Here is a 25,300-nt window from a genome sequence, read left to right on the forward strand (position 1 = left end):
GATATTGGATAATGACAGAATATTACAATGCTGACGAAAACTGTGATACCTTCATAAAAAGTACCAGTTGCATAAATTTGTTTGTCTCTTTTTCTTAATGGCTCGGTTTCTTCTCAATCTCCATAGAGTTGAACAGTCTGAAAACTGATACAAACAGGTTTTGCCCGCTAGCACCTTTAGTGAAGGCATGCCTCTGGTGTTACATGTAATGTTTTTGGAATTTCCAAATATCCAAAGAAGATAACATCAAGCAAATTAATGTAATATCAATTTTTCTACCAGTGGCTGGCCATGACACCAATTGCACTGGTTCGGTACAACTGTGAGTAGTACTAGAGGAAGCTTGAGAGGTTGAGAGTAGCAGAATGTCTATCTCAAGTATAAATTAATTACTTGAATCTATAATTGTAATTTATGTCAATTGGAAGCAATCTTTTATAAAATGCATTTAAACGGTTTTTGCTGTTAAATGGTGGTTAAGTAATTTACTGATTCTTTAGATGGAGCTTCTCATCTTTCTCTTTTGCTAATTCTTTCTTTAGATGAGCTTGATTTTCCCATAGTTGAGCAATTTCACACATTCTTGTCCTTTTCATCACTAATGGCGCTTGTTGTAGTTACAAAAGTTGGGTCTGGTCGTTGAAAAAAATTACTTTGATTCTTGTCATGATTGTGATCACCTCTTGTACCTACAAAACCTCCACTTTGATGGAAGATACGAGATACTGAGATTGCACAAGTATGGATAGAATAGAGCAATCTTACTTTAAAAATCAGGTGAAAGAGAGAGAGAAAGCGGAGCATGGAGCTAGTTGAGGTTTTGATGGAGATTGGTGAAAAGAATTGAACGACAAACAGAGGGTTTGATCATGGAGCTAGTTGAGGCAGGTAGTATATGTGCAGAATATATTTTTTTTTTAGTAGTGTGTGCAGAATATTATATTATATTATCAGTTCTCATCATTGTAATAGGTAATTAATATATAGAATTTTATTATTAATTTACTTTTTATACTTGTCATTTGTCAAGCACTGCAACTTGTGTTTAATGCATGCCTACTGCACGTCTCATTTTCCCTACAGAAGCATACCAAATTCACTGTGTCCAACTGCCCAATCATTCAAGTCAATTTGGAGCGTATCTTTCTTTGGCGGACCGGGTTTGAATTGATGGTGGTCCTAACTCAATATATAGGCTTCCATGAGCAATGCCTAGATTTTGTCATATTCTTTGATCCATATATATTTAGATGGTTAAAAAATCACTTGATCTGGTCACTCGAGTGATTTTCAACCATCTGGAAAAATAGTGAAAAAAAATTTAAAAAATATAAAATTTAGTTTGTAAGTACATATTCATATGGAGATTATTTTGAATGGTTCGGATTGACCGTTAGAAATCTTAATGGTCGATACGAACTGAGTTTGAGCAGCTCACAAGTCATGAGCTTTTTGTACAACCCTAATTAGAATTTTGAAAAACAAAAATATTGATGATCAATCCGCTATGCATAGTGACATAACCTTGGTCATTCTAAATTGTATTTTGATCCTTTTTGTAAATCACATGCGGTGTTAATAAGGTGCAAAAAATTGGCCAACGTTTCTAACATTTCCTGGAAGGCTAACATATTATTATTATTTAGTTTGGGTTAGTCAAATTGATTAGTAGGCATCATCTTCGTCTATATAGCCGACCAAAGAATGTTGAGTCGAATAATATTCCTTTTATTTGATTTTAGCTACACCAACTCATCAATTAACGACTCACCTGCTACATAAGTTATTTAGTAAATAATTTCCAAAAAATGTAAAATATTCCACAAATAAATTAAAGAGATTTAAACAATTATTCACAAGTCGTAGCCTAGCTTTTAGATTTTTTTTTTCTGTCCGCCTTTTCAAAACAATAACATTAATATCTCCGATATTAAAAATTTGATAAAAGCTTTTCTTAATTATCCATTGCGTGATAAAAATTCTGACTGAACATATTCATAGTATTGAGAAAACTTCGGAAGCGACACAAAAAGGAATCTAAACAATCATGCTTAGAATTGCTTAAACGCATGCATTCAAATTCAACCTGTAAACATGAAGTATGTGTTTACATCCTGAACACATACATCCATATAATATTTATTTATTCATCTCGTATTAAGACGAAAACCATTGAACAAATGGGATGTAAATAAGCATTCAACTTCGGACATAATATTATTCTTTTAAAAATTATGATATAGACACCTAAAAAAACTTTATTTTTTTATTTAGATAAGTATATGTCCTTAGGTAAAATCAGTCTATAAACTTTTTTTTATTAAAGGCCCTCAGTACACTCCAAACATCTTTTAGATGATATTTTCGATAATTGAATCTGCTCCACTGGAAGAGTGATGAGGGTCCGTGTCACTGCACTAAGTCCACGGTTCATTGGTCTATAAATTGTAAAAGATGCTAAATGAAAAATACTTATAAATTAGTAAATGTAATTGCAATTCTACCGATGAATTGACATATGTTAGTAGCACAACATCTGTTGTTCTTAGATGAATCTTAGGAGCAGCATATTTTCACTAAAATATATCTAGTTTTTTTTTAAGCATGAGATGATAATTAAAGTTCTGCATTGAATTTTAAACATATGACATTTCATTCAGAGGGCAATACTTTAACTAATTGTGTTAGATGTGGTATTAAAAAAAAAAAAAAACATAATGTTAATACCAAGAAATTAGTTAACGCCTATTTAAGATCTTTGATCAAATATTAATTTAATGTATGTGTTGTGAACTTTTCTGAAAAATTAATACATTGTTCACTAATTAATTGAATATGGAGTTAAGATACATTGAAGTCGATAAGCAAAAGTTTAGTGATTAGACAAAAATAAATGAATGTTTGAGCCACTTAATTGGCCGATTGAAACATCTGGTAGTTGGCAATCATATTTTAGTGAAGCAAAGGAAAATCCGGGTACTGGTAGCTTTCATTTTATAATAAAAAGGTAGCATGGGGTCATTTTTTTTCAATATTTTCAGAGCGTGATTGACATGCAAACTTAAACTACCCACAAGCCGACAACGCTAGATTCAATATGTAATGTTTCCATTTTTAAAGAATTTGTTGATTCATTCGGTTTTAAAAATAATTATTAGTAATTATTTTTAGAGCGAGGCTATGATAATGTGCAAATTACACACCGATGGTGTTATAGACTTGTATTTTTATTTTTAAAGTTCAAATAGTTGAATTAAATAGTTCAATAAAATGTTTGCTGATCAAATTTTATATTTTTTTTATAATTTACTATTTCTTAGATGGGTAAAAAATAATTTGATTTGAAAATTTCTGACCATCTGAAAACAGTGACATTTTACATATTAAAAAAATGAAATATAAAATTTGGTCTACAAGATATTTTGATATAAAGATCATGTATAACGGTTCGAATCGACTGCTTGAACTTTAAATATAGAAATATAGATCCATGGATCATGGCGCAAGTCAATCCGTAACATGCATATTACCATAGCCTTGCTCATTACTTTAGTATTAAAAATTCAACAATTTTATATTTATTTTAATACAAGTCTTTAGTAGTTTTAACTATTTAAATAAATAAAAATGTTAGAATTGCTTTTTTAGTACGTAAATAATCAGATGCATTTAAGAAATAATAATAAAATTATTAATTTTTTTAACCTAATAATGCGGTTTATAAAACAAAACAAAAACAAAAAAACAAGGGGTAAGGCTAAGGTGCTATGGGTTGCATAGAGACCTACGGTGCTACGGCTCAATATTCGAGTTTTCAAAATCCAAACGGTCGATCCGAACTGTTTATCTTGTTTTCCATATTAATATGTGTTTGGAGACCAAATTTTACATTTTTTTGGAAATTTTTTACTATTTTTTTAGATAGATAGAAAATCAAATATCTGAATGGTGCAGAATTTTTTAGATCAACTGATTTTTTACCTATCTAAAAAAATAGTAAAATTTAGTCTCCAAACACATATTAATATGAAGAACAAGATGAATGGTTCGAATCAACTATTTGGATTTTAAAAACTCAAATATTGAGCCGTAGCACCCAGGGGCGGACCCATGTGGAACCAGAGGGGGGCAGGCGCCCCCCCTGGATTTTGAGTTTTAGTGGTGATTTGTCGATTTCGATCGACTCTGCCTCTCCCTGAAATTTTTCTTGCCCCTCTCTGGATGTTTAATTTCTAATTCGGGTTAAATATAGGGTTAAAATCAAAATAATTTTCTTAAATTATGATTGATAATTAGAATTATAAGTAAGACGATTCAGAAATTACAAGTCAGATTATTAGAAAATACAAGTCAAAGTATTATTTTTTATCAAGTACTCAATTAGTTAATGGATTTAAATCCAATTAGCTATTTAAACCCAATTCGATAATTTTTTGTCCCTCCTGACAAGAATCCTGAATCCGCCCCTGATTGCACCGTAAATCTCTATGCAACCCATAGCACCTTAGCCTTATCCAAAAATAAGTACTCCCTGCAGTATGCTTGCAATGTCTGTCTCTCTGACAAAACATTAATTCTTCAATTTATTATTTTATTTGTTAAATAGACGACACTGTACTAATGCATTACTTGACAGCTCTGATTTCCTGCGGCCTCAACCTACTCGACAAATGAAGAGACTGTGGAAGAATAAAACACGAATGCTATCTCCAAACCCTATTTCAATCAATTTCAATTCATTAAAGAGTAGAAAATGTTATATGAAAATGTACTTGTTTATAATGAATAAGAAAAATACAAGTTGCGTACATGATTAATTAAGTTGCATACATAAATCAACTGTACACTGACAAGAAAAATCCAAACCAAATCTCGATAAGAAAATGCAAGATTAATTATATATTAATTAATTCAGATTAAGTTGCATACATAAATTTTAAAATTATTAATAAATAAATAAATAATTAACCTATATGTATCGGGTTGGGTCGATCCGTGACCTATTCGTCAGGTTCATGTTAAATAATTTGAACTCGAGTCAGATTAGATTGAAAGAAAGTAATAAAATACTATTGACCTAACCCGCTGACACTTTAAAATCTGTTACGAGGATACTCACACTGTGGGAATTTATTTTTCTCAATCTCTATTTCCTTTCCTTTTAAAAGATTTGCGAGAAAAAACCGAATTATTTTTCCATGATATCCTCATTTTCAAAAATAAAAAGACTGTCAAAATGCATTAGAGTCGACGAATCAAATAATAAAACAATTCAGACTCCAAAGGACAATTAACCATAATTCATGGAGCAAAAAAAATAGAACTCGCCTTTGAAAAAATAATGTGGCCTTCAAGTGAAGAGAAGAGAGCAACAAACTCGGAAAACTCTATAGACTCAAATCTCAAAAGAATTAGTTGAATCCACTACTGTCCAAGAATGAAAGGGTACTCAACAACAGATAATTATACTTGTTTATATCTATACTTGTATCCGAATCTCATCAAAATTACCATGATATTAAATTTCTTAATTTAGTTTTGTAATTATAAAATAATGCTTTAAGTTATAAGAAGTTATAATAATTTTTTGTATTATTTTAATATCATTAGTATAATTTATTTGGCTAACTAAGATTTTTTAATTTAATATACTTATACAATTTTATTTTTTCTTGATTTGTATTGTATGTTAATCAGTTTGAATACTTTAGATTATTATAATTGATCAATAAATTATTAATAACTATTAATTAATAGAGAATTAATATTGATATACAATTTTATTTTTTCTTGATTTGTATTGTATGTTAATCAGTTTGAATACTTTAGATTATTATAATTGATCAATAAATTATTAATAACTATTAATTAATAGAGAATTAATATTGATAACTAGTATTTGAAAAAATAGAATTTCTTAATGAGTATCTTTTTCATAATTATATTCACAATACAAGTGAAAATTCATCTCAATATATTTTTTATGAAATTAAATCTGTTGTGATTCTTCAGGAATCACAGGACCTGTTATTTCAAATCAATCCCTTCATTTATTTCGAGATTCGTACACAAAAAATTACTAATTTTGAGATTTGTACATTTCATAAAGTAAAGGATTAGATTTGAAATAACAGGGTCCTGTGATTCCTGAAGAATCACAGCAGATTTATTTCCATTTTTTATAATCATTGCAATACATGATATTCATTAGTATGGTTTGGGGAACATGTTAATATATACTGAATAAGTGAATAGTTTAGGAAGTGTCGAAGTTTGTGGGGGTGTACAGCTGGAGCAGGTTAAGGTATCTGTTTTCCGTGTTCAGACGAGACGATCCGCAAATAATAAAGTCTTAGGGGCAATAGCGTCAATTCCCTCCCAGCTTATTAGTCTCTCTCGTTTTATCGAGCCCGCATCGTCTGCATTAACTCAAAATACATATGCCGTCCGATTGTAAACGGAGTCCATCCGAACCCGGTCATAAACATAAGGGTCTTTAATATTAGTGTGGATTTAGTTCGCACGAAACTTAAAGCTTATTGGACAGTCCAGATGTATTAACTCAAAAGATTCCTTTTTGAGTTAATGCAGAGGATAAGAATTCGGTTTTATCCGTCAATCGCTCGTGTTTGTTTGTTTCTCTCTCACTGCATACCCCTACCCTTACCCAGTCCCAGTCCCAGTCCCAGTCCGAGTCCCAACTCCCAAGCCAATTCCAAATCGGCGGCTCTTTTTCTTTTGTTCTCTCTCTCACGTCCCCTTCTTTCCTTGAAGTTTCTCATACCCCTCAGGCTCAGCTCAGTCAATCAGATCCCTGATTTTTCGACGAAGGTTCAGCTAGTGTTTTTGCGCTCCACAATTAATTAGGGACGGACGCTGTTCCTTTGACTCGCTTTTCAGCTGGACCGACCCGAAACAAAGAAAGAGAAACAACTCCATCTCTCATGCTGCTTGATTGATTGAGTTGAGATCTGCTTGCTTTCGTTTGTTTTATGGCTGAGATGCGGCGATACTCAGTAACTCCTCAACTAAGTAAGTTTTTTTATTTTTTATTTTGTACTATTTCAGTGAAATCTTTCTGAAACCCTAGTTATGTTCTATGTTACCTGTTGAACATCAATTTTTATTATTAACTGTTCCTTCTCTTGATCTCTGTTGATGATACCCTACCCTTTCTTTGTTGCTCCAAATTTAATAATATTTTACTTGTTCCTACTGCAACTTTTTCCCCTCTTAATAATTTAATTGAGGCAAATTGGGTTCGGTTTAGGCATGAATGGGCTCCAATTTTTTACCGGCAAGCATTGTACGGGTGTTCTTCTGCAAATAAATACATCTCCTCTGCTTGCTTTTATTTCAGTTATTTTCACTGATATATGATTGTAATTTACAGATATTGAACAAATACTACAGGATGCTCAGACTAGGTGGTTGCGACCGGCCGAAATTTGTGAAATACTCCGCAATTATAAGAAATTTCGCATTGCTCCAGAGCCTCCAAATAGGCCTCCCAGTATGACTCTCAATTAGACGTCTCCTTCATTTGCTCATTCCTACTTTACTATCTTTCAAAGGTCTATCCCTGTAAACTTAAAAGAAAGGCAAAATACAGAAACTTGTACCTGCTAATGCAATCAGTAAACTCTCCAGAAATAAGTAAAACTTTGAAGTGAGGTAAGCTACTGGGTCAGGCTGTGTATCGAACCCTGTTGATATCTGTTCTGAGCTTTTATTGCTTTTTTTAGTTGTTTTGGTTACCAGTTTTGATCTTTTATTGGTTAATTTTAGGTGGTTCACTATTCTTATTCGATCGCAAAGTGTTGAGATACTTCCGCAGGGATAACCACAACTGGAGAAAGAAGAAAGACGGAAAGACAGTCAAGGAAGCTCATGAGAAGCTAAAAGTATGAGGCCTCAATTTTTATTCCATACTCTTATGTTTCTTTGGATGACCATTTATAATTGGTGAAATGCTTGTTCATTTTGGTTGGTCTGTACTTCTGTTGTGACTTTAGTTACCTGTTGCCGCTTATCCCTGGTTTATTTTATTTTTCTTGATTTTGTGCTTTCATGTTTTTAATTGCACAATATACCACTTTGATTCTGTGTTCATGCGTGTGTGCACTCTTTGGTGATTCAGAACCTAAGGAGTGGATTTTAGTATTTATTACAAGATCATTATTGTCATTATCAGTGATAATGTCAGGTCAACTACCAAGTCCAGAATACATATGCCTATTATTCCAATTAGTAAACATTAGCTTAGCTAGTTTCACTAAAGCATTTGCACTATATGAAGGATGGAAGTGTCGATGTACTGCATTGCTACTACGCCCATGGAGAAGAGACTGAAACCTTCCAGAGACGTACTTACTGGATGCTTGATGAGTTAGTCTCATTATCATCATCATTTTAATCATTGTTGCTTTTTATGATATGATTCTGTTGTCTATACTCATCCACATAATTTTTTCAGGCAATACACACATATTGTTCTGGTACACTATCTCGAAGTCAAGGTAATGATAACTTGCAACTTATTATGAAAAAAGTTAAGTTATTTTGTTGACTATTATGAAGATGATATTGATTGTTTGATTTGTGTGGTTACAGGGTGGGAAGCAGAATTACAGCAGACTTAGAGAAGTTGAAGCAAACAACAGCAGTAGTCCTGTGGGTTCTTACTCTTTTACTACTAGTTCAAGCCAGCCGCCTTCGCAATTTGCTGAAGCTGCAAGCCCCAATAGCGCTCAAACCTCAGAACTTGAAGATACAGAATCAGGTACTACTGTTTATTGTTTTAGGGCTAAACTAAATTTGCGACACATTGATAATTTCTGGGTTCTTCTAAAGTTAAACTGTAGGTAATCATAGTTAGTACCTCACTGTATATACAAGCATATCCTGCTGTCCATAGTATATAAAATTACAAGAGCCATAGGTACAACCCGGTTTTTGTAAATCCCTGACTACTACACATAACAAAACGTTCTGATAAAGAAAAGAAGATGTGCAATGATGCACTTAAGAAAAGTACCTGGCTTGCATGTAAGTTAGTAATAAAGTAGTGCATGACTTGAAGGAATAGAATTGACTGATGCATGGACCGGGTCATGCACCGTTTGTGTTTCCAGTGTATCTAAAGAGAAATTCGGTGCAGCAGATAATTCCCTGCGAGCAAGAACAGGCACCCCAACCAGTGCCACCACTGGCGCCGGACACCACCCTTTCCTTGAGATGCGGCAGTATGATGCTGGACCTGTGATGGCTAACTCCCTTTTCAACCGCTCTGTGTCTGCATATAACCAATGTCAGTTTTTATACCCCTTCTACTCTTTACTTTCTCTGTAAAACATTGAACCGTCAAAATTTATGCACCTTATCATATGACAATCGACTATAAAGCTTCTCCTAATTTAAACAAAGGTACCCAAATCATCCTTTTTTTTCCCTCATGGATGCAGAGATTGCCACGTAGGATAGTCTAGTTTGGGACATGTTTGTAAGCAGATGGGCAAGTTTGGGATAAAGTTAACTAGTTATTATGTTTTCTAGGGGTATGTTTCATATTTGCTAGGGTTTGTTAACACCTTAATATCTTTTACCAAAAAATTGTTCTTGATTTGAAATGAATTTATTTGTTGTGGTGCTGACTCATAGTGCTCTTGCTTTTGTTTCAGGTTATAATGGGGAAGTGAATCCATTGACCCCTAATTCAGAATTTTATGGAGTTTCTCAGCAAGATATATCTAGGGTCCTTGCCGAAACTGGGGTCGATTTTGGACTAACAGTTAGTGGTTCACGAACAGAGTCTGAGCTGGCTCCGTGGGATGAAGTACTCGAACAATCTTTCAGTAACTCTGAGTATAGTACTGCATTAACCCCTGAAGAATCTTTCACTGCTGGTCTCAATCTGAAGGAAGCTGAAAACAATGGTGCTGAAAGTGCATTCATGTCACAGGTATATTTCTCACAAAATAAGTTATCATGTGCATTAGTTGCCCTTGTGTTATTGAGTGGACCTTTTTTATGCAGCTTGGAGACTCTGATATAGGCTGCCTTGTTAGATCGAGCAACCAGGCCAGCTCCAGCTCCAAGATTTGTAGGGACGATGCGACTTACAGCGCTCTTACGAAACAATCATCTCTAGACCTACTCAAGATAGAAGCTGACGGTTTAAAGAAGTATGACAGCTTCTCTCGATGGATGAGTAAAGAGCTTGGGGGAACGATTGATGAGCTGAGTGGAAAATCCAATTCAGACTTGTACTGGAGTACAGTTGGTGTTGATGCTGATGTTGTAGGAGAGTCTAGTATTACCATCTCTAATAGTGATAATTTGGACACAAATATACTGAGCCCTTCTCTTTCCCAAGACCAGCTTTTTAGTATTATTGACTTCTCACCAAGTTGGGCATTTGTTGGATCTGAATCTAAGGTAGGTATAATGGATTATTTGCATATTGATCCTTGCATGCTTTAATTTAGCAACTTACGAGCTAATGCTGTGCAGGTTTTGATCATGGGTACATTCTTGAAAAGAAAGGAGGAAGTAGATAAATGCAACTGGTCATGCATGTTTGGTGAAGACGAAGTGCCAGCTCAGGTCCTCTCAGATGGGACCCTCCGTTGCTATGCCCCACCTCACAAGCCCGGCAGGGTTCCATTTTATATTACCTGCTCAAACCGTATTGCCTGCAGTGAAATACGTGAATTTGAGTTCCGTGAACCATCCCCTTTCAGGTCTGACATGGAGACTTCAGAATTTTCTGTTGTAAACTCGATAAACGAAATGCATCTCCACATACGATTAGAGAAATTACTTGCCGTGGAACCGGCGAGCGAATTTGTCCAGAAACCCAATGTATCTGATCTGTGCAACAAAATAACCATTTTGCTGGTTGATGATGATGAGTGGTCAGATCTCTTGCAATTGACCGACGGCAGAGATCGGCTAGTTGAAAAGTTGATGAAAGAAAAGCTGCACTCATGGCTTATACGAAAAGTGTCCGAAGAGGGTAAAGGGCCCAATGTACTGGGTCAAGAGGGGCAAGGTGTTATTCATCTAGCGGCTGCTTTGGGCTATGACTGGGCCATGAAGCCGATAGTAGTCGCTGGTGTAAGTATCAATTTTAGGGATGTCCATGGCTGGACAGCGCTTCACTGGGCTGCTTCCTGTGGCAGGTTTTGATTTTTGACCATATATGTATATATATTTTTATAGATCAGCTTCAAAAAATAAAAAAATAAAAATCAAGGCCAAGTGTCTAGAAATTCAAGCAAATGATTCAATCAGGTCATATTAGGCAATAAAAAACAGAAGAGAATTAAGTGACATAACCAACTTTTAGCATAGAAATTCGGCGTAGAGAACTAATATTTCAATTCACAATGGTGTTTTGAGATGCTTGTTCAATAATAATTGATTTTGTTTTTTAAATTTGTACTTGCTTGATGCTAGGGAGAGAACAGTCGTTGCCCTAAAAACACTAGGAGCGGATCCAGGTGCACTCACCGACCCAACTCCTGAATTCCCTAATGGAAGAACACCTGCGGATCTGGCATCTACAAATGGCCACAAGGGCATTGCTGGCTTTCTCGCAGAATCTTCTCTGACAAGCCACCTTTCAACACTCACTCTAAAGGAGTTGAAAGTCAATATCACCAGCAACCCTAACCAAATATGCACTCCCCCTGGTAGAGTTGATTCCTTTGACAGCTCTGAAGAAAGTTCATCTCAAACTGGGTCGTTAAAAGACACCTTGAGTGCCGTTCGAAATGCGACTCAAGCTGCCGCAAGAATTAACCAGGTTTTCAGGTTACAATCATTTCAGAGAAAGAAGGTGGCTGAACTGGATAATGCCCAGGATGACATAAATGAGGACCCACTGTCACTTGTTACTCTTAAAAGTGCCACTAAGGCGGTCGTCCCACATGATATGCCTTTGAGTGCAGCAGCAGTTCGTATCCAGAACAAGTTTCGTGGGTGGAAAGGGAGGAAGGAGTTCCTCATAATTCGCCAAAGGATAGTCAAGATCCAGGTACTGTTCGTTCTTTTGCTCATTGTGAACCCTTTCTTGAAATAATGATGAGATGATAGTAAGTTATTATTTAAATACATTTGTAGGCTCATGTGAGAGGTCACCAAGTGAGGAAGCGGTACAAGGAAATGGTATGGACAATCAATACAGTGGGGAGGTTGTTGCGGTGGAGGAGGAGAGGGGCTGGCCTACGTGCTATAAAATCAGATAATCCGAGCCTGATGAATGGTTCCAGCAGCAGTGAGAACAATAATAGCCAACAACCTCCTAAAAAAGTTGAGGATTATGATGTATTGAAGGAAGGAAGAAAACAAACAGAGGCTAGACTGCAGAGAGCCCTAGCTCGAGTCAAGTCTATGGTGCAGTATCCCGAGGCCCGTGACCAGTATCGCCGACTCATCCAAGAAACCCAGGTCCTGTATTTAATCAAAATTTCATTTGTTGCATTGGGTTGACTCATTAAGTTTGTCGATGGAAATTGTTGACTTAGACTCGATCACAAACCTGAACCAATTTGAATATTTTTACCTAATAAAATTTTAAATGACGTGAATGTTGTTTTAACAGGCAGAGGAGAGGATAATGCATGTGACTGAAGAGGTAGATGGTGATGATTTGATGGTAAGACTGGAGGACCTGTGTGAAGATGACATTTCCATGCCGAGTTATTGATGCAACCCTAGAGCAGAGCTGATATAGAAAGCCATCCTTTAGTATTATTGCTAGTTGTAGCTGTAAATCACTAGTTTTATTATTTAGCTGTTGACTTAAAAAATTTCCTTTATGCTGTGTTTATGTTATGCGTGATGATGATGATACTGTTGGATATCTATGCCTATAATTATTATAGTATTATACTAACTATCAGAATTGATCGAGGTTTATTTCAAATGTGGTAGAATGCATGCATCCATGATCCAACAAATAAGACCTGCTTTCTGATACCAAAGGCTCTATTTTACTTGTTAATACAAACATGTTGTACAGTCCCAACCTGAACTTCGGCTCAAAGGTGCCAATAAACTCCTAGATAAAACTAGAAGTCAAACCTCCTGCCATCATCTATTCTTTTTCTTCTATGAAAGCAATTAATAATGCACTAAAACTACTACATTATTGCCATATTAGATCAGCCAGACAACATTTTACCATATCAGTATATCACAATACTGGCATGCTCCAAAGATTTGTATTAATAACCTGTCATTTGTATATCACAATACTGGCATGCTCCAAAGATTTGTATTAATAACCTATCATTTTGTATCATCGCTAATGGTACCGAAACCATAACCAAAAGAAAAGGTGTTATATTTCTGGAAGTATTAACACTTATTTTTTATGATTTATCTAATTTTCAGTTTATCAAGCCATTAGTAGTATCAATTGTAATATAAATAATTGAGCTAATTATTAGAATCCTTAGTTTAGGTTGTAAGACTAAATAACAAAATGGATCCAAATTAACCAACAAAATAAAGCAAGCAGGATTTTAGTTTATTTAATCATTTAATGTAAATAAATGAGTTTTCAAACCTTAATTTATACTCAATATATAATATACTTTTGTTAGAATTTTACATATTATATGGTGTATGCGAACGTTTTGCACAAACTCACTTTATTACTTTTTTTTGAGAGAATTCCATAATTTAGCTTCGTCAAGTGTAAAATGAAGGATTAATGAAGTTCTTAACTGAAAAATGCACTCTGCGCAGACTGTCTTTAATATCAACTAGAGGTAAAGAATTGATCTACTCCATGCATCGTTTAATATCAATTATCGTTTCCCCTCAAAAAAAAAAATATCAATTATCGTAAATTTTTTTTCTGAAAAGTATTAGTCCTTCCTAGGAAGGGGTCAAGGATTAAATAACAATATTTGCTAAGGAATAAAATGTGTTGTAGTATGTAAATACCTAAATAGTCTCACATTGTTGTATGATTTCAAACTGTGTAGGCTTTTTAAGATGAAGAACTAAAGGTTGAGCAGTCGACAAGCCAAGGAAACAAAATAGGTAGCACTTGTCAACCACAACATATTTGCATATTAACTCTTCAGCAGCTTGAAGAGTTAATATGAATAATTAAGCAATGGAGATTGGAGATAGGTGACAGAAGAAGATGAGTGCTTGCTTAATTACTTTATCACAAATACAATTACAATTAATTGCATACCACTTGTAGAAAACAAAAGACAATATGTGTACACATTCTTTGGTTTTGACCAGCAGAAATCTGAATGCCAATCCCACATGACATGATAGATGATACAGCATACAATGCTTACAGTACTTGAGCTAATGCTACAAGCAAATAACCTGTTAACCTTTCCAACAGACATTCAAGTATTATTCAAATATTTTACTGAATATCAACATGTCTTGATGGATAAAATTGATTCCTAAAAACAAAATAGATGATTCCTCAAATTCTGTTGATTCTTCTAAAGCAAACAAATGCTGTAACCTAGCTAATTATAAACTTCACATCCAACAAAATGCTACACTTGCAAGCTTGTATATCTCCTAGTATGAATTTGTACCACAAAATCAAACAAGTATAAAAGTTTTACTTTAGCCACAAAAATTACCCAAATGAACTATACCATATGAGAAAAACTATTAACATACTATTATGCTCCATGACCAAATTTACACCAACGGAATGCCTGTTCAAGCTCCTCAAAAGGCACCAAAATTATCACTCTATTCCAATGCAATGAGAAGGAGAAACAGACAAAAACTCAGAAGGCCCAAAATTGCTTCAAGATTTTCCAAATGTGATGATCTCTTTGTCTGCTGTCGCTGCCTGCATATCTCTGCACTCAGATCGACCACTTGTCTCCTAAGGTTTACCATATCCTAATACCGAATAAACTCACTAATTAGAAAAATAATGCATTTTTTTAGTAATTGCCCAAACTTAAAAATAGTTATTAAAGTACAAATAAGAAATGAAATAACTGACTTTCAGAAGTAGGACACTATTTGGTCTTCCTGCTCCTAATTCATATTGACAGTGTACAAAAAAATATGTTTTGAAAAAAGAAAAAGTGTAAATGATTAATCCAGATAAAACTCAATATAACAACAGGACAACTTTCCCTCAGAATTATGCTTTTTCTAGAGAGAATAATTTTATTCACCATTTGCAAGCTTTTTTTAACTATCAACTGAGAAAAGATAATAACTTATTGCAAATTTCCCAATCAATAGTGATAAAATAAAAAAAATTACTAGAAAATACTCAGAAAATCACTCTCTGTTGCATAAATGATTGTCAATTTTCTAATAATTGCAGATATATGCTCCTGAGAGTCAAAATATTGTCATAACAGGTTATTTCACTGAAATAGCGCGAGTTACAGTAATTTCATCCCACCTGACTACCAAAAGTTGCTGTAATTAACACCTAAACCTAATATTTTTATAACTTGAACAAAACAAACAAATTAGACAGATTTCACGATACAACTCAAAGTTCCACTAGTTTAAAAGCCACTACTAATTAGCAAAGAAAACTTGCTAACTAAGTCTAGAACACAAGCGCAAAAAGAAGTCGGATCTTATGTTAAATAAAAGTTGTGCAAAATTGCAGCAACATAATGCATTGATATTTGCTCCTCGAGTAATTAGAAATTAGGAAGCATATTTCAGCGTGGATCAAAATTTGAGTAGGGAAAATGTATAGGTCACTTGCAAGATGCAATAGTCGCAACAATATATAACGGATACAAAGATCGACAGAGCCATTAATTACCCGAGCATCTAGGTCGCTCTGGCGAAGTGTGGGAGGGCGGAGGGAAGAGAGAAGAAGAGAGGCTCTGGCGCATTGAATCGCCATCTGAGGCGTAATAGTACCTGTTAGTTCTCCGCTTTCTTCCACTGATTCGATCGACGCCGAGGGATTTACTTTTCCTTTACTCATCTCACGAGAAAGAAAGAGATCTGTCGAATTATTGCTGGAGTTGCCGCCAGATGAGAAGTGAGGAGCGCAGGCAGAACGCTACAATTTGAATTTTGAAGTTTGAGAAAAGGATCAATATCATTTACGAATTCACATCCTCTCTCAGGTGGATACGTATCGGCGTATCCTCTCAGGTACCTGACTCGACATAATTAAAAGGGACGGTCCAGATTTAATTTCATTCGGTTCTTGCTCGGAATGGCTGGAGGACAGTATTATTTGTGTTTCCAGATTCGTGCCAAGTTAAAAAGACTAATTTTAAACCGTTCGATTCAATTGGACTGAGTCCGGTAAGCTGAGAGTAATTGGTATCGGCCCAGGTACCTGACTCAAGCAAATTACAAACAGACGGTCCAGATTAGTTATTTTAACTTGGAGCGAATATCAAAACGGATCCTATGGTTTTTATAGGCATTAGATTGATTTTAGTCCGGATGAAATTAATCTGAGCCGTTCGTTTGTAATTTGCTTGAGTCACCCTTCCAATGAATTCAGATCCTTCCGTTACCGTAAGAGAGAAATTTTTAGAATTAGTTGATCTGGACCGTTCTTTTTAACTTGGCCCGAACCTTAAAGCCCAATAATACTGCTACCTGTGCTAACCCGAATCTCCAAGTGGTTGGGAGTAATCTCAAACCGTAAAGTGAGGGGATTCTTTCACGGGTACCTGGGCTGGGAGGATACTTCTCCCCCTCCAGTCCGATTTGATCTGACCCGACCGAGAAGCCCTTCGCTCACCTGGGCCTAGGCCCAAGGGTTTATCACCTAGGCCTAATCCTTTGATAAAAAAGATTGTAAAATAAAATATTTGGAGACTTCGTTTTGTTTTCTATGAAAAATATTTGACAAAATCTAAAAAGAAAAAACCTTTTTGTCATATAACCACTCTTCTAAATCGTTCAAACTGTATGCTATAAATTGACATAAATTATTCGATCGATCATATTTCATGCATACAAATTTGGATGATTAGATCCGAATCCTCTAACAGTCCGATATCAAGTCGTTTGTGTTTACCAGGATTCCAACCCGAAGCGACCGAGAAGCCCTTCCCGTTCCCGAGACCCCGACTAAGTAGGGTTTACGTTTATCGCTTCGCGCCTACTTCCGCCATTCCAAAACCCTAGCTAGCTCATCATTCGAAGCACCATACCACCCTCGGATACAATGAGACTTCTCACGCACAACATGCTGTCTTGCAACATAAAGGGGGTAACCAATGGCTTCCCTCTCAAGCTAGAGGCTGACAAGTGGGTCACCAAGGAGGTAGACCTCAACGCCGACTTCCTCCGCGGCGTCTTCCCCAAGATCGAGTGGCCGGCGCTGGTGGCGGCGGCGCGTGCGCTCGACTACGGTGACCTTCCTGAGCAAGCCGACGGCTCCATGCTCACCTCCGAGGATTTTCTGCGGCGTTTCCACCACGCGCTTCTCGAGCTACACGTGGAGGAAGGTGCTCTTGTGTGCCCTGAAACCGGCAGGAAGTTTCCGATCAGCAAGGGGATACCTAACATGCTTCTTCATGAGGACGAGGTCTGATTAAATGCCCTTTTCTTCCTCCTACTTACGTTTGCATTTGGTTGTGTTTAGGTTTCTAGAGATCCGGTGTTTTGGGATGGAGATTGGAAATTTGTATACTGTTTAATTTGTGATGCTGGAGAAGAGTTAAGGATGTTGATGTGTTTGATGAAGGTAACAATTGTTTTGAGCTATCATGTTTGAGTAATGTTAAGATATAATAAAATGATTAGCAAATTATTTTCTTCATTTTCCATTTTGAGAAATAGTTTAGTTCCATGTTACTTTGCTAACCCTGAAATATAAGCAGTTAGAAGAGTTTATATCTTTTCATTACAATTACATGTGATGTGACAAATGCATCTTTTCCAGTGGAGTTGTGGGGTTTGTGTATCCTCTTTTTCAGGGAATTGGTAAAGGCAATTCTACCATTTTTTTTTTATTATCAGGAGGTAATTCAGTCCCAAATCCTACTGGTTTCATCCAAACAGTGTTTGCTGTCATTTATCAGGAGGTAAACTTGCTATTTGGCTTTAGAGCTTTTTTAATTTGATTTTAGAAATATTACCGAAATTGTTAAAGGGGGGATTATTGCCTTCCTATGAAGCTTCAATTAATAATGAACATTTTGCAAGATTTGTGTGCAAAATGATGTGCATGATAAATGGAAACTGTATGTGAAAGATAACCAAATTTACTGATTATGTACACAAACATCTGATTCATAAACTCTGATGACGTGATTAATTTATGTTATTTAAATACTGAATATTTTCTTAGAAGTGATTTGTAGATGTAGTCTGATTATAATAAGGATATAGGACTACGAACTAAAGTAGTTGAAACTATATGCTGCATCAGCACGTCTCTTGAAAATGATCCACATCAAAAACTTGCATTTTAGTTTCCTAAAAGCCTAGAAAAATGTAAACCCGAGAGGATTAATTATTCAGAAACACAATCATGCTTGAAATACTGAAGTATTTAGAAATTTTACAATCTTGTAATTAACCAAATCTCTCAAACATAAATCAGCCAGAATAACCATGAAAATTTTGCAACATGGAATTACACAGCTGGTACATAAATATTTTCCACCTCTGGCTTGGTAAGAACATGTTAGCTCTTTACCAATTTATTGCTTTTATGGATGGTTGGTCTTGTGCATCTGCACCAAATCATCAAACCATAAATTAGGAGAGTTTGTTTTGCAAAAGGCTAAAAACATTGTTTAGTATGTCTATGAACATATAATTTTCACTGATAAAGACTGCAAACACTGCTTAATTGGCAAAGTGGGACCTTTGATGATGCACAATGTGACTAATATCAGTATGTCTATGAACATATAATTTTCACTGATAAAGACTGCAAACACTGCTTAATTGGCAAAGTGGGACCTTTGATGATGCACAATGTGACTAATATCCTAAGAATATATCATCAGTAGTTGGTGTACTCGTTATAGATTCTTCTGAAGAAAATGGTTGTCCTGGGAAAATTGTTTAATTGAATTGTGTTAATCTGTGGTTTCTTTGTATGGAGAAGAGAATTTTCAAGGTTATCTAAACATGCTGGTTCTCATGCATTTTATTTTTGTTAAATGACAGCAAACACTGCTTTAATGAAACCAGTAGGATTTTGGGACTGATTTTCCTCCTGATAAGTGTATTTCTTTTTTCTCTCTTGGGAAATAATTGTCTATGGGCCTTCAATCTTTCATAAGGGCATAAAACTGCAAAACAAAATCTTAAAAGTACAGGAGCAGTTTGTTCCTTCTACAGAAAGCAAAATCATTTCCAACCACTACCATAGAAAGATATTGGAACTCGTTCTTATTTTAGAGCAGATAGTAATTATGTTTTAGTCTAATGACGATTCTTTGTATGTACACATCAGATTTTTGACAAATCAAACATGGTCAGCTTGTTTATTACTGAAATATGTTATGTGATGTTTTATTAATAATTTTTTCATGGCTTATGATTACACATGACCCTACAGAGTATATTTTAGGTCAACCATTTAACTGCCTGATAAGAACTTATCTATTTTTTTGTATTTAATATTCAATTTTGTAGCCTCTTGGCATGGAAATAAATCTGCTACGATCCTGAGGTATTGTAGGGTCCTACGATTCTAAATTCAACCTTTTATTTTTTGGGTGGTACGAATCTCCATTGAAGTTGTTTTTAATGCACGAATCTCAAAACAAATGAAAGGTTGGATTTAGAATCGTAGGACCCTACAATCTCCTTAGGATTGTAGCAGATTTATTTCCCTCTTGGCATGGCACCCTTCAGTTGCGTGCAATAATTGCATGCTATTTTCTCTTTGAGGCCCCTCAATCTTGGTTTGACAGCTTAAAATCTATTCGACCTGGATTTTTTTTTTATTGTGTTTGTCAATGTAAAAAGTATGGTTTCAAAAAATATAAATTGAAATAAAAGTAAAAAGAAATTGCATTCTATAACAATCAGAAATTATTGTTTGGTCGCTCTCTTTGTAAGAGGATCTATATAATCATTTATTGAACAACATTTTTAAGTCGACTTGTCTATGTTTAATCAAAGGCTGACCACATTTAGTCTAATTTCTTATCATTTTGAGCAATAGTTATTCTTGACCTGCAACAATTCTTAGACAAGTTGATAGCCATAGGAATTACATAATAAGAAAAAGAAGTGATCTTTGTGGTCCGGAGCATTTTTGTTGTGTGTTATGTTATGTTTATTTTGTGAAATGTAAAATTAAGTGTGATCTTTATACAAATTATTACTAAATATAACCCTTTACTAGATCGTTGACAAAATAAAGATAAAAATAATGCTTTGAATGAGTATTAATGCTGAAGCTAGAGGAAAAATAATAATATTTGGAGTTCAAAGGCAAGTTGAAGAAAGAGGAGCCATGTCCATGCATGTATGCTCTTACATACATGATCCACACATGAGATTGGTATCAGGTCCCAACAATACACCAAACTATATATAACATAGAATGACAACACGAGCATTGATCTATTGTAAAGAAGCATAATTACATAAGAAGTTTTGTTCACTGAAGTTGTCAGGCCAGATGGAAGAAGGCACCACTCTTTTCATAGCTTGAAGAGCTGCAAGCATCACCATTACTAGCTGAACTATTCATCAAATTATGAGAATTAACTAATGAAGCTGGAACTAAGTTTTTGCAAATTTTATTCTCATTTGGTTGTTCTGTGCTCCCAACATCTACCGAGGAGAAATTGCTTGTGAGAGACCTAATCGAGTTACTCCACAGGTCAATTGGATTATTTAGGGGATTATTCATGGCATTAGCTGTAGAAGGCTGTAGATTAAGGTAAGAAAAGGATTGGAGATTAACTAATTGGGCTAATTGGGTCCCCATTATGTCGTTGAGGCCTGCTAATGCAATGATTTGCGGCATGGCGGAGAACAAGTCGACACAAGGCCGATGCGTTACCGGGTCAATGCCCATCTGGAATAGCTTCTTCTTCATGTGAGTGTTCCAATAGTTCTTTATTTCATTGTCAGTTCGGCCTGGGAGATGCGTTGCTATTGTAGACCACCTATGCAATTCAAACACTAATTAGGTGATATTGCAAAATTTTCGGTAAGACAAATAGTATGTGATTAATTGCATATATTAAATCATAGTGGCTTATTCAGTTATTTTATAAATCTGAAAGCTTCATGGATTTTATTTTTGGTGAAGTACAATACTCATAAGATGCGTGCTAATAAATTCTTGCGTAACAGAGCAATATTTGATTGTTGTTGTTAACCTACAGAGGAATATTAAATTGGAACTCTGAAAGAAATGAAGACAAAAAAATTACTTGTTTCCAAGAACGGAGTGTAACTGAAGTATAGTTTGCTCTTCCTCAGGAGAGAATTTGCCTCTCTTGATATCAGGCCTCAAGTAATTAGTCCATCTTAACCTACAACTCTTTCCACATCTATTTAACCCTGTACGCATTGGGTTCAACAGACACAGACAGGTATTTGATCAGAATGAAACAATATATGCTCCATGTGTACAATTATATTAATTTGTGTAATTTGAATTGACATGACAGCATCCTGGAAACATATAAATCATATAATTGGAGGATTGCAACTTTGCCAGGTATGTTCTGGTGAAGAGCTAGCCAGTACATGCAGTACTACTATGTATGCAGTACTACTATGTATGTTTGAATATTGGTATTTAAGTCTCAAAGAAACTACTACAGGATACTATAATAATAAAAGTCAAATACATGGATTGTGCAGTGTTGCCAAATAATTGTTATGAAAAATACTGATGTAGATTGTGCTAACATCTGGCATGTATACATACATACCAGCAGTAATCCACGAAAGACACAATTGGCACCTCATCAACATCGATATTAGCTGATCATTTTTAGACCAAGTAAGTTTTTTAAATGAAGAAAATAGAAATATAAATGAAATGGACAGAGAGAGAGAGAGAGACCGGCAAGCTTAGGGAGAGCTCTCCAGCTACCGTGGCCGTTTTTCTGTATGTATTCGACAAGCTTCTGGTCTTCTTCAGAACTCCATGGTCCCTTCTTTAACCTATTCTCATCAGAGCTTGGGGCTCTCCCCATTTTTCTTTCAATTATACAAACAAACTATCTTCTTGGTGTTGTATAGTAAAGTAAAGATTTGGTTTGGTCCCTATGGGAGTCATGTTTGCCACAAATACATATTTATACAATGCCCCCCTGTGGTGTGTTGTAATTTTTTATGAATCAGTAAAATATTCACATACCTGCCCCCTTTTTAATGTGCTTGAAAATCATCTACATCAAGACTGCACAGAGAAAGAGAGAAGAAGGTTGATAGGACCTTTGTTCTATTTATTTATTATTCAATTAAATTAGATACTTATTGTACAGTATATTATTATGTATATTTGCAACAGTACAATCTATATTATATTTAAGAGGGGATCACTTGACAATTCTTTATTTTTGACAATCTTCAAATATAAAGCTTACATTTGAAATCCAACATTAGATACTTAAATATATAACATAGATTTTCCCTAAAGTTGCAAAATTGGTGGACTGATGTCAACCCTGAAGTATATGTTACTTTGTCATATATAATAGGAACTTAATATTTAATCTTGTGTGTCCATAATAAGGATTACATTAGATTGATTCCTAGACAGAGACTGATTTAACTAATTGAGTTGTCAGTTTCCAACTCACAACTATAACTCAACCGTATAGACAATTAAAGAAACCTAAAATGAGACCATGCCTTGTTTACAAAAATAACAATACATGAAAGTAATTATTAGCTGGAGAATATTTTGCAAAACATCAAAGAAAATTGAAGACATTATTTCATTTAGATTTACTCATTTGCATAATGTAAAGAATCTTCCCAAATTACTTGACTCATTATTCAAACAGCAACAGCAAACATTGCGGTAACAGAAACAACTATAAAGGGAATTATGATTAAGTACATTCATCAGATGGCATTTGTGCCTGACTTATTTCTTGTTTCTTTTCTTTTCTTTTCTTTTATATTTAGAATTTTTTATTTAAAGACCTACCCCCCAATCCCTCTCCTTTGTTGACATTGTTGTAAGTATGATAGGCTCTTATGTCCTACTCATATGACAAAATCTACTAAAAAGAAAACCAATACGAAAGAAGCAGGTTATGAAATGATAGATGCCTCTTATTGAAGCAAGAAGCAGGCTATGAAAATTGGAAAGTGAATAAATATATAATAAACGAAATTGCAGTCTAACAATGCCTTCTGACAATCTGACCTTAACCAATCTGGTATCAAGTTGTACAGGTACTGCTGAATTAGAAATATCATGACTAAGTTTAAGAGTCATAGACAGAGCAAATCACATAATTTAACTTGTTAATTACATGTAGATACCAGTACCGTGCCATATGATTCAATTATTATTGAAAAGTATTACGATTTAATTCTGCAAATTAAGACAGTATCAGTAAGTAGCGTACAGTACATACAACAAGTCGTTATTAATTTAGTTTATTCAAAAAAAAAAGTCGTTATTAATTTAGGTAGGAGAACCAATTAACGGACCATACCTCTTTGGGTGAACTGCATGTCTGCATGTGTGCTAGTCGTTTCATTTTTATTTATTTTATTTTTTTCCTGGCAGAGGCAGTTTTGACTTAATTTTTAGGCTGTCTTAATTGTTGTTGGTACGCACATAATTATATATGAAGAGTGTTCAAATGTCTTTATTTTTTTGTGCCTCTATTATACCTCTATTTTTAAAAACTTTAATAACTCAAAATTTAAAACTTAAAAAACAAAATAAAACTGTTGAATATGATCTACATCATTTTATCTATGCATGTGTAAAAAATAATGACATTCCAACTTTATTATGGTTATCATCAAGAGCTTATAAAAAAATATACTAATGTAGATAATTTAGAGACGTTAATTTTTCAACTTATTGATTCACATATAAACAAAATTGAAATATGATAATTTTTTATGAGCATAGAGAAAACAACATAGATCATATCCAACGGTTTTATTTTGAATTTTAAGTTTTAGATTTTGAGCTATTAAAGTTTTAAAAATGAAGACACAATAACAACACAAAAAAATAAAGACATTTGAACCCTCTTCATTATATATTGATATAGATTACTTCATTTCTTCTTATATTAAAGACAATCAGTTCACTATTTCAATGAAATGGTTCCTTTTTATAAAAAAAAATATATTAAAGACAATCTGGGTTAATAGCTAACCCCTTACTTAATTAGACAGGATATGCATGGAAATAGTCTGATAAGGACTATTCTATGATAGAATTAATGTAATCCTCGTAATTAAGGTGAGAAAACAGTCCGATAAATTTCGGCCATTTTTATTAATACCCTTAAGGAAAAAGTTAATTTTAAAACTAACCCTGCATCTCATTTTTTTTCAAAACTAACATAACCGCCAGGACCACGGACGGCCCAGTAAATAAGGAAACCGCCTGGCCCACGGGTGGTCTTATGGAGAGCAACCCCCCCCTCACGGGCGGTCCGCTATAGGTTTAGAGTTTTTGAATAAAAAAAAAAATTATTTGGTAATTGGTTATAAATAAAATTCGATTAAAATTCATATGTTAGGGTTATTGGTTAGGATATATATTTTCTAAGTGTGGTGAGATGAATGGGTGAGATTATCTTTTTTTTTATGTGTATTGAAATTGTTCATTTAGGGTATGTTTCGATCGAGCAATAATTAGTGCAAGAATAGCGATTTTTGGATTAGTGGTTGAGAATAGTGTTAACCCGAATGGTTTGAGAATATCACTAACTCTGGACTATTCGGGTTAGTAAAAATGTCGTTTGGATTGTATTTTTGGAATAGCGATGAAAATAATAAATAAAATAGTGAGTAACCTAATCTAATATTTAAACTAATATTATATTACATTTAATATCTAAACTAATATTTTATTTCATTTAATATTTAGACTAATATTATATTACATTTGAACTAATATTTTTTAATACTAATCGAATATTTTATTTAATACTAATCTATTTAAATATAATATTATATTTATTTAATGCTAATTTAATATTTTATTTTAATACTAATATAATATTTGAACTAATATTATATTACATTTAACATTTAAATTAATATTATATTATATTTAATCTAATATTTTATTTAATAATAAACTAAAATTTAAAGTAATATTGTATTACATTTAATATTTAAAGAAATATGATACTTTATATTTTATTTT

The 25,300-nt window shown here is 34.2% G+C and overlaps 3 protein-coding genes across 4 annotated transcripts; 2 read left to right on the plus strand and 1 right to left on the minus strand.

The window, feature by feature from the left end:
* Nucleotides 1-6,662: 6,662 nt before the first annotated feature.
* LOC144552986 (calmodulin-binding transcription activator 3-like) lies at nt 6,663-12,912 on the plus strand. 2 transcript variants are annotated; one of them, XM_078301052.1, is made up of 13 exons: nt 6,663-7,032; nt 7,394-7,513; nt 7,789-7,904; nt 8,300-8,388; nt 8,477-8,519; nt 8,614-8,782; nt 9,161-9,310; nt 9,681-9,961; nt 10,036-10,437; nt 10,513-11,183; nt 11,461-12,040; nt 12,127-12,453; nt 12,608-12,912. In XM_078301052.1, exons 1-13 carry the CDS (start codon nt 6,993-6,995, stop codon nt 12,710-12,712), a joined length of 3,093 nt encoding a protein of 1,030 aa, XP_078157178.1. In that variant the 5' UTR covers nt 6,663-6,992; the 3' UTR covers nt 12,713-12,912. The 2 variants fall into 2 exon arrangements, with proteins under 2 accessions (XP_078157178.1, XP_078157179.1); XM_078301053.1 differs by having other exon boundaries at nt 9,164-9,310.
* A 4,079-nt stretch (nt 12,913-16,991) lies between these two features.
* On the plus strand, nt 16,992-17,764 carry LOC144552982 (multifunctional methyltransferase subunit TRM112 homolog A-like). The gene has a single exon (XM_078301040.1). It carries the CDS (start codon nt 17,177-17,179, stop codon nt 17,543-17,545), a length of 369 nt encoding a protein of 122 aa, XP_078157166.1. The 5' UTR covers nt 16,992-17,176; the 3' UTR covers nt 17,546-17,764.
* A 2,634-nt stretch (nt 17,765-20,398) lies between these two features.
* LOC144552981 (transcription factor MYB93-like) lies at nt 20,399-22,213 on the minus strand. The gene is made up of 3 exons (XM_078301039.1): nt 22,007-22,213; nt 21,366-21,495; nt 20,399-21,095 (listed from the first exon to the last, which is right to left on the minus strand). The coding sequence occupies exons 1-3, from the start codon at nt 22,137-22,139 to the stop codon at nt 20,594-20,596; spliced, it is 765 nt and encodes a 254-aa protein (XP_078157165.1). The 5' UTR covers nt 22,140-22,213; the 3' UTR covers nt 20,399-20,593.
* Nucleotides 22,214-25,300: the final 3,087 nt, after the last annotated feature.

Source organism: Carex rostrata, chromosome 4 (genome assembly GCF_964058835.1).
Source record: "Carex rostrata chromosome 4, lpCarRost1.2, whole genome shotgun sequence".
NCBI classification, from domain to species: Eukaryota; Viridiplantae; Streptophyta; class Magnoliopsida; order Poales; family Cyperaceae; genus Carex; species Carex rostrata.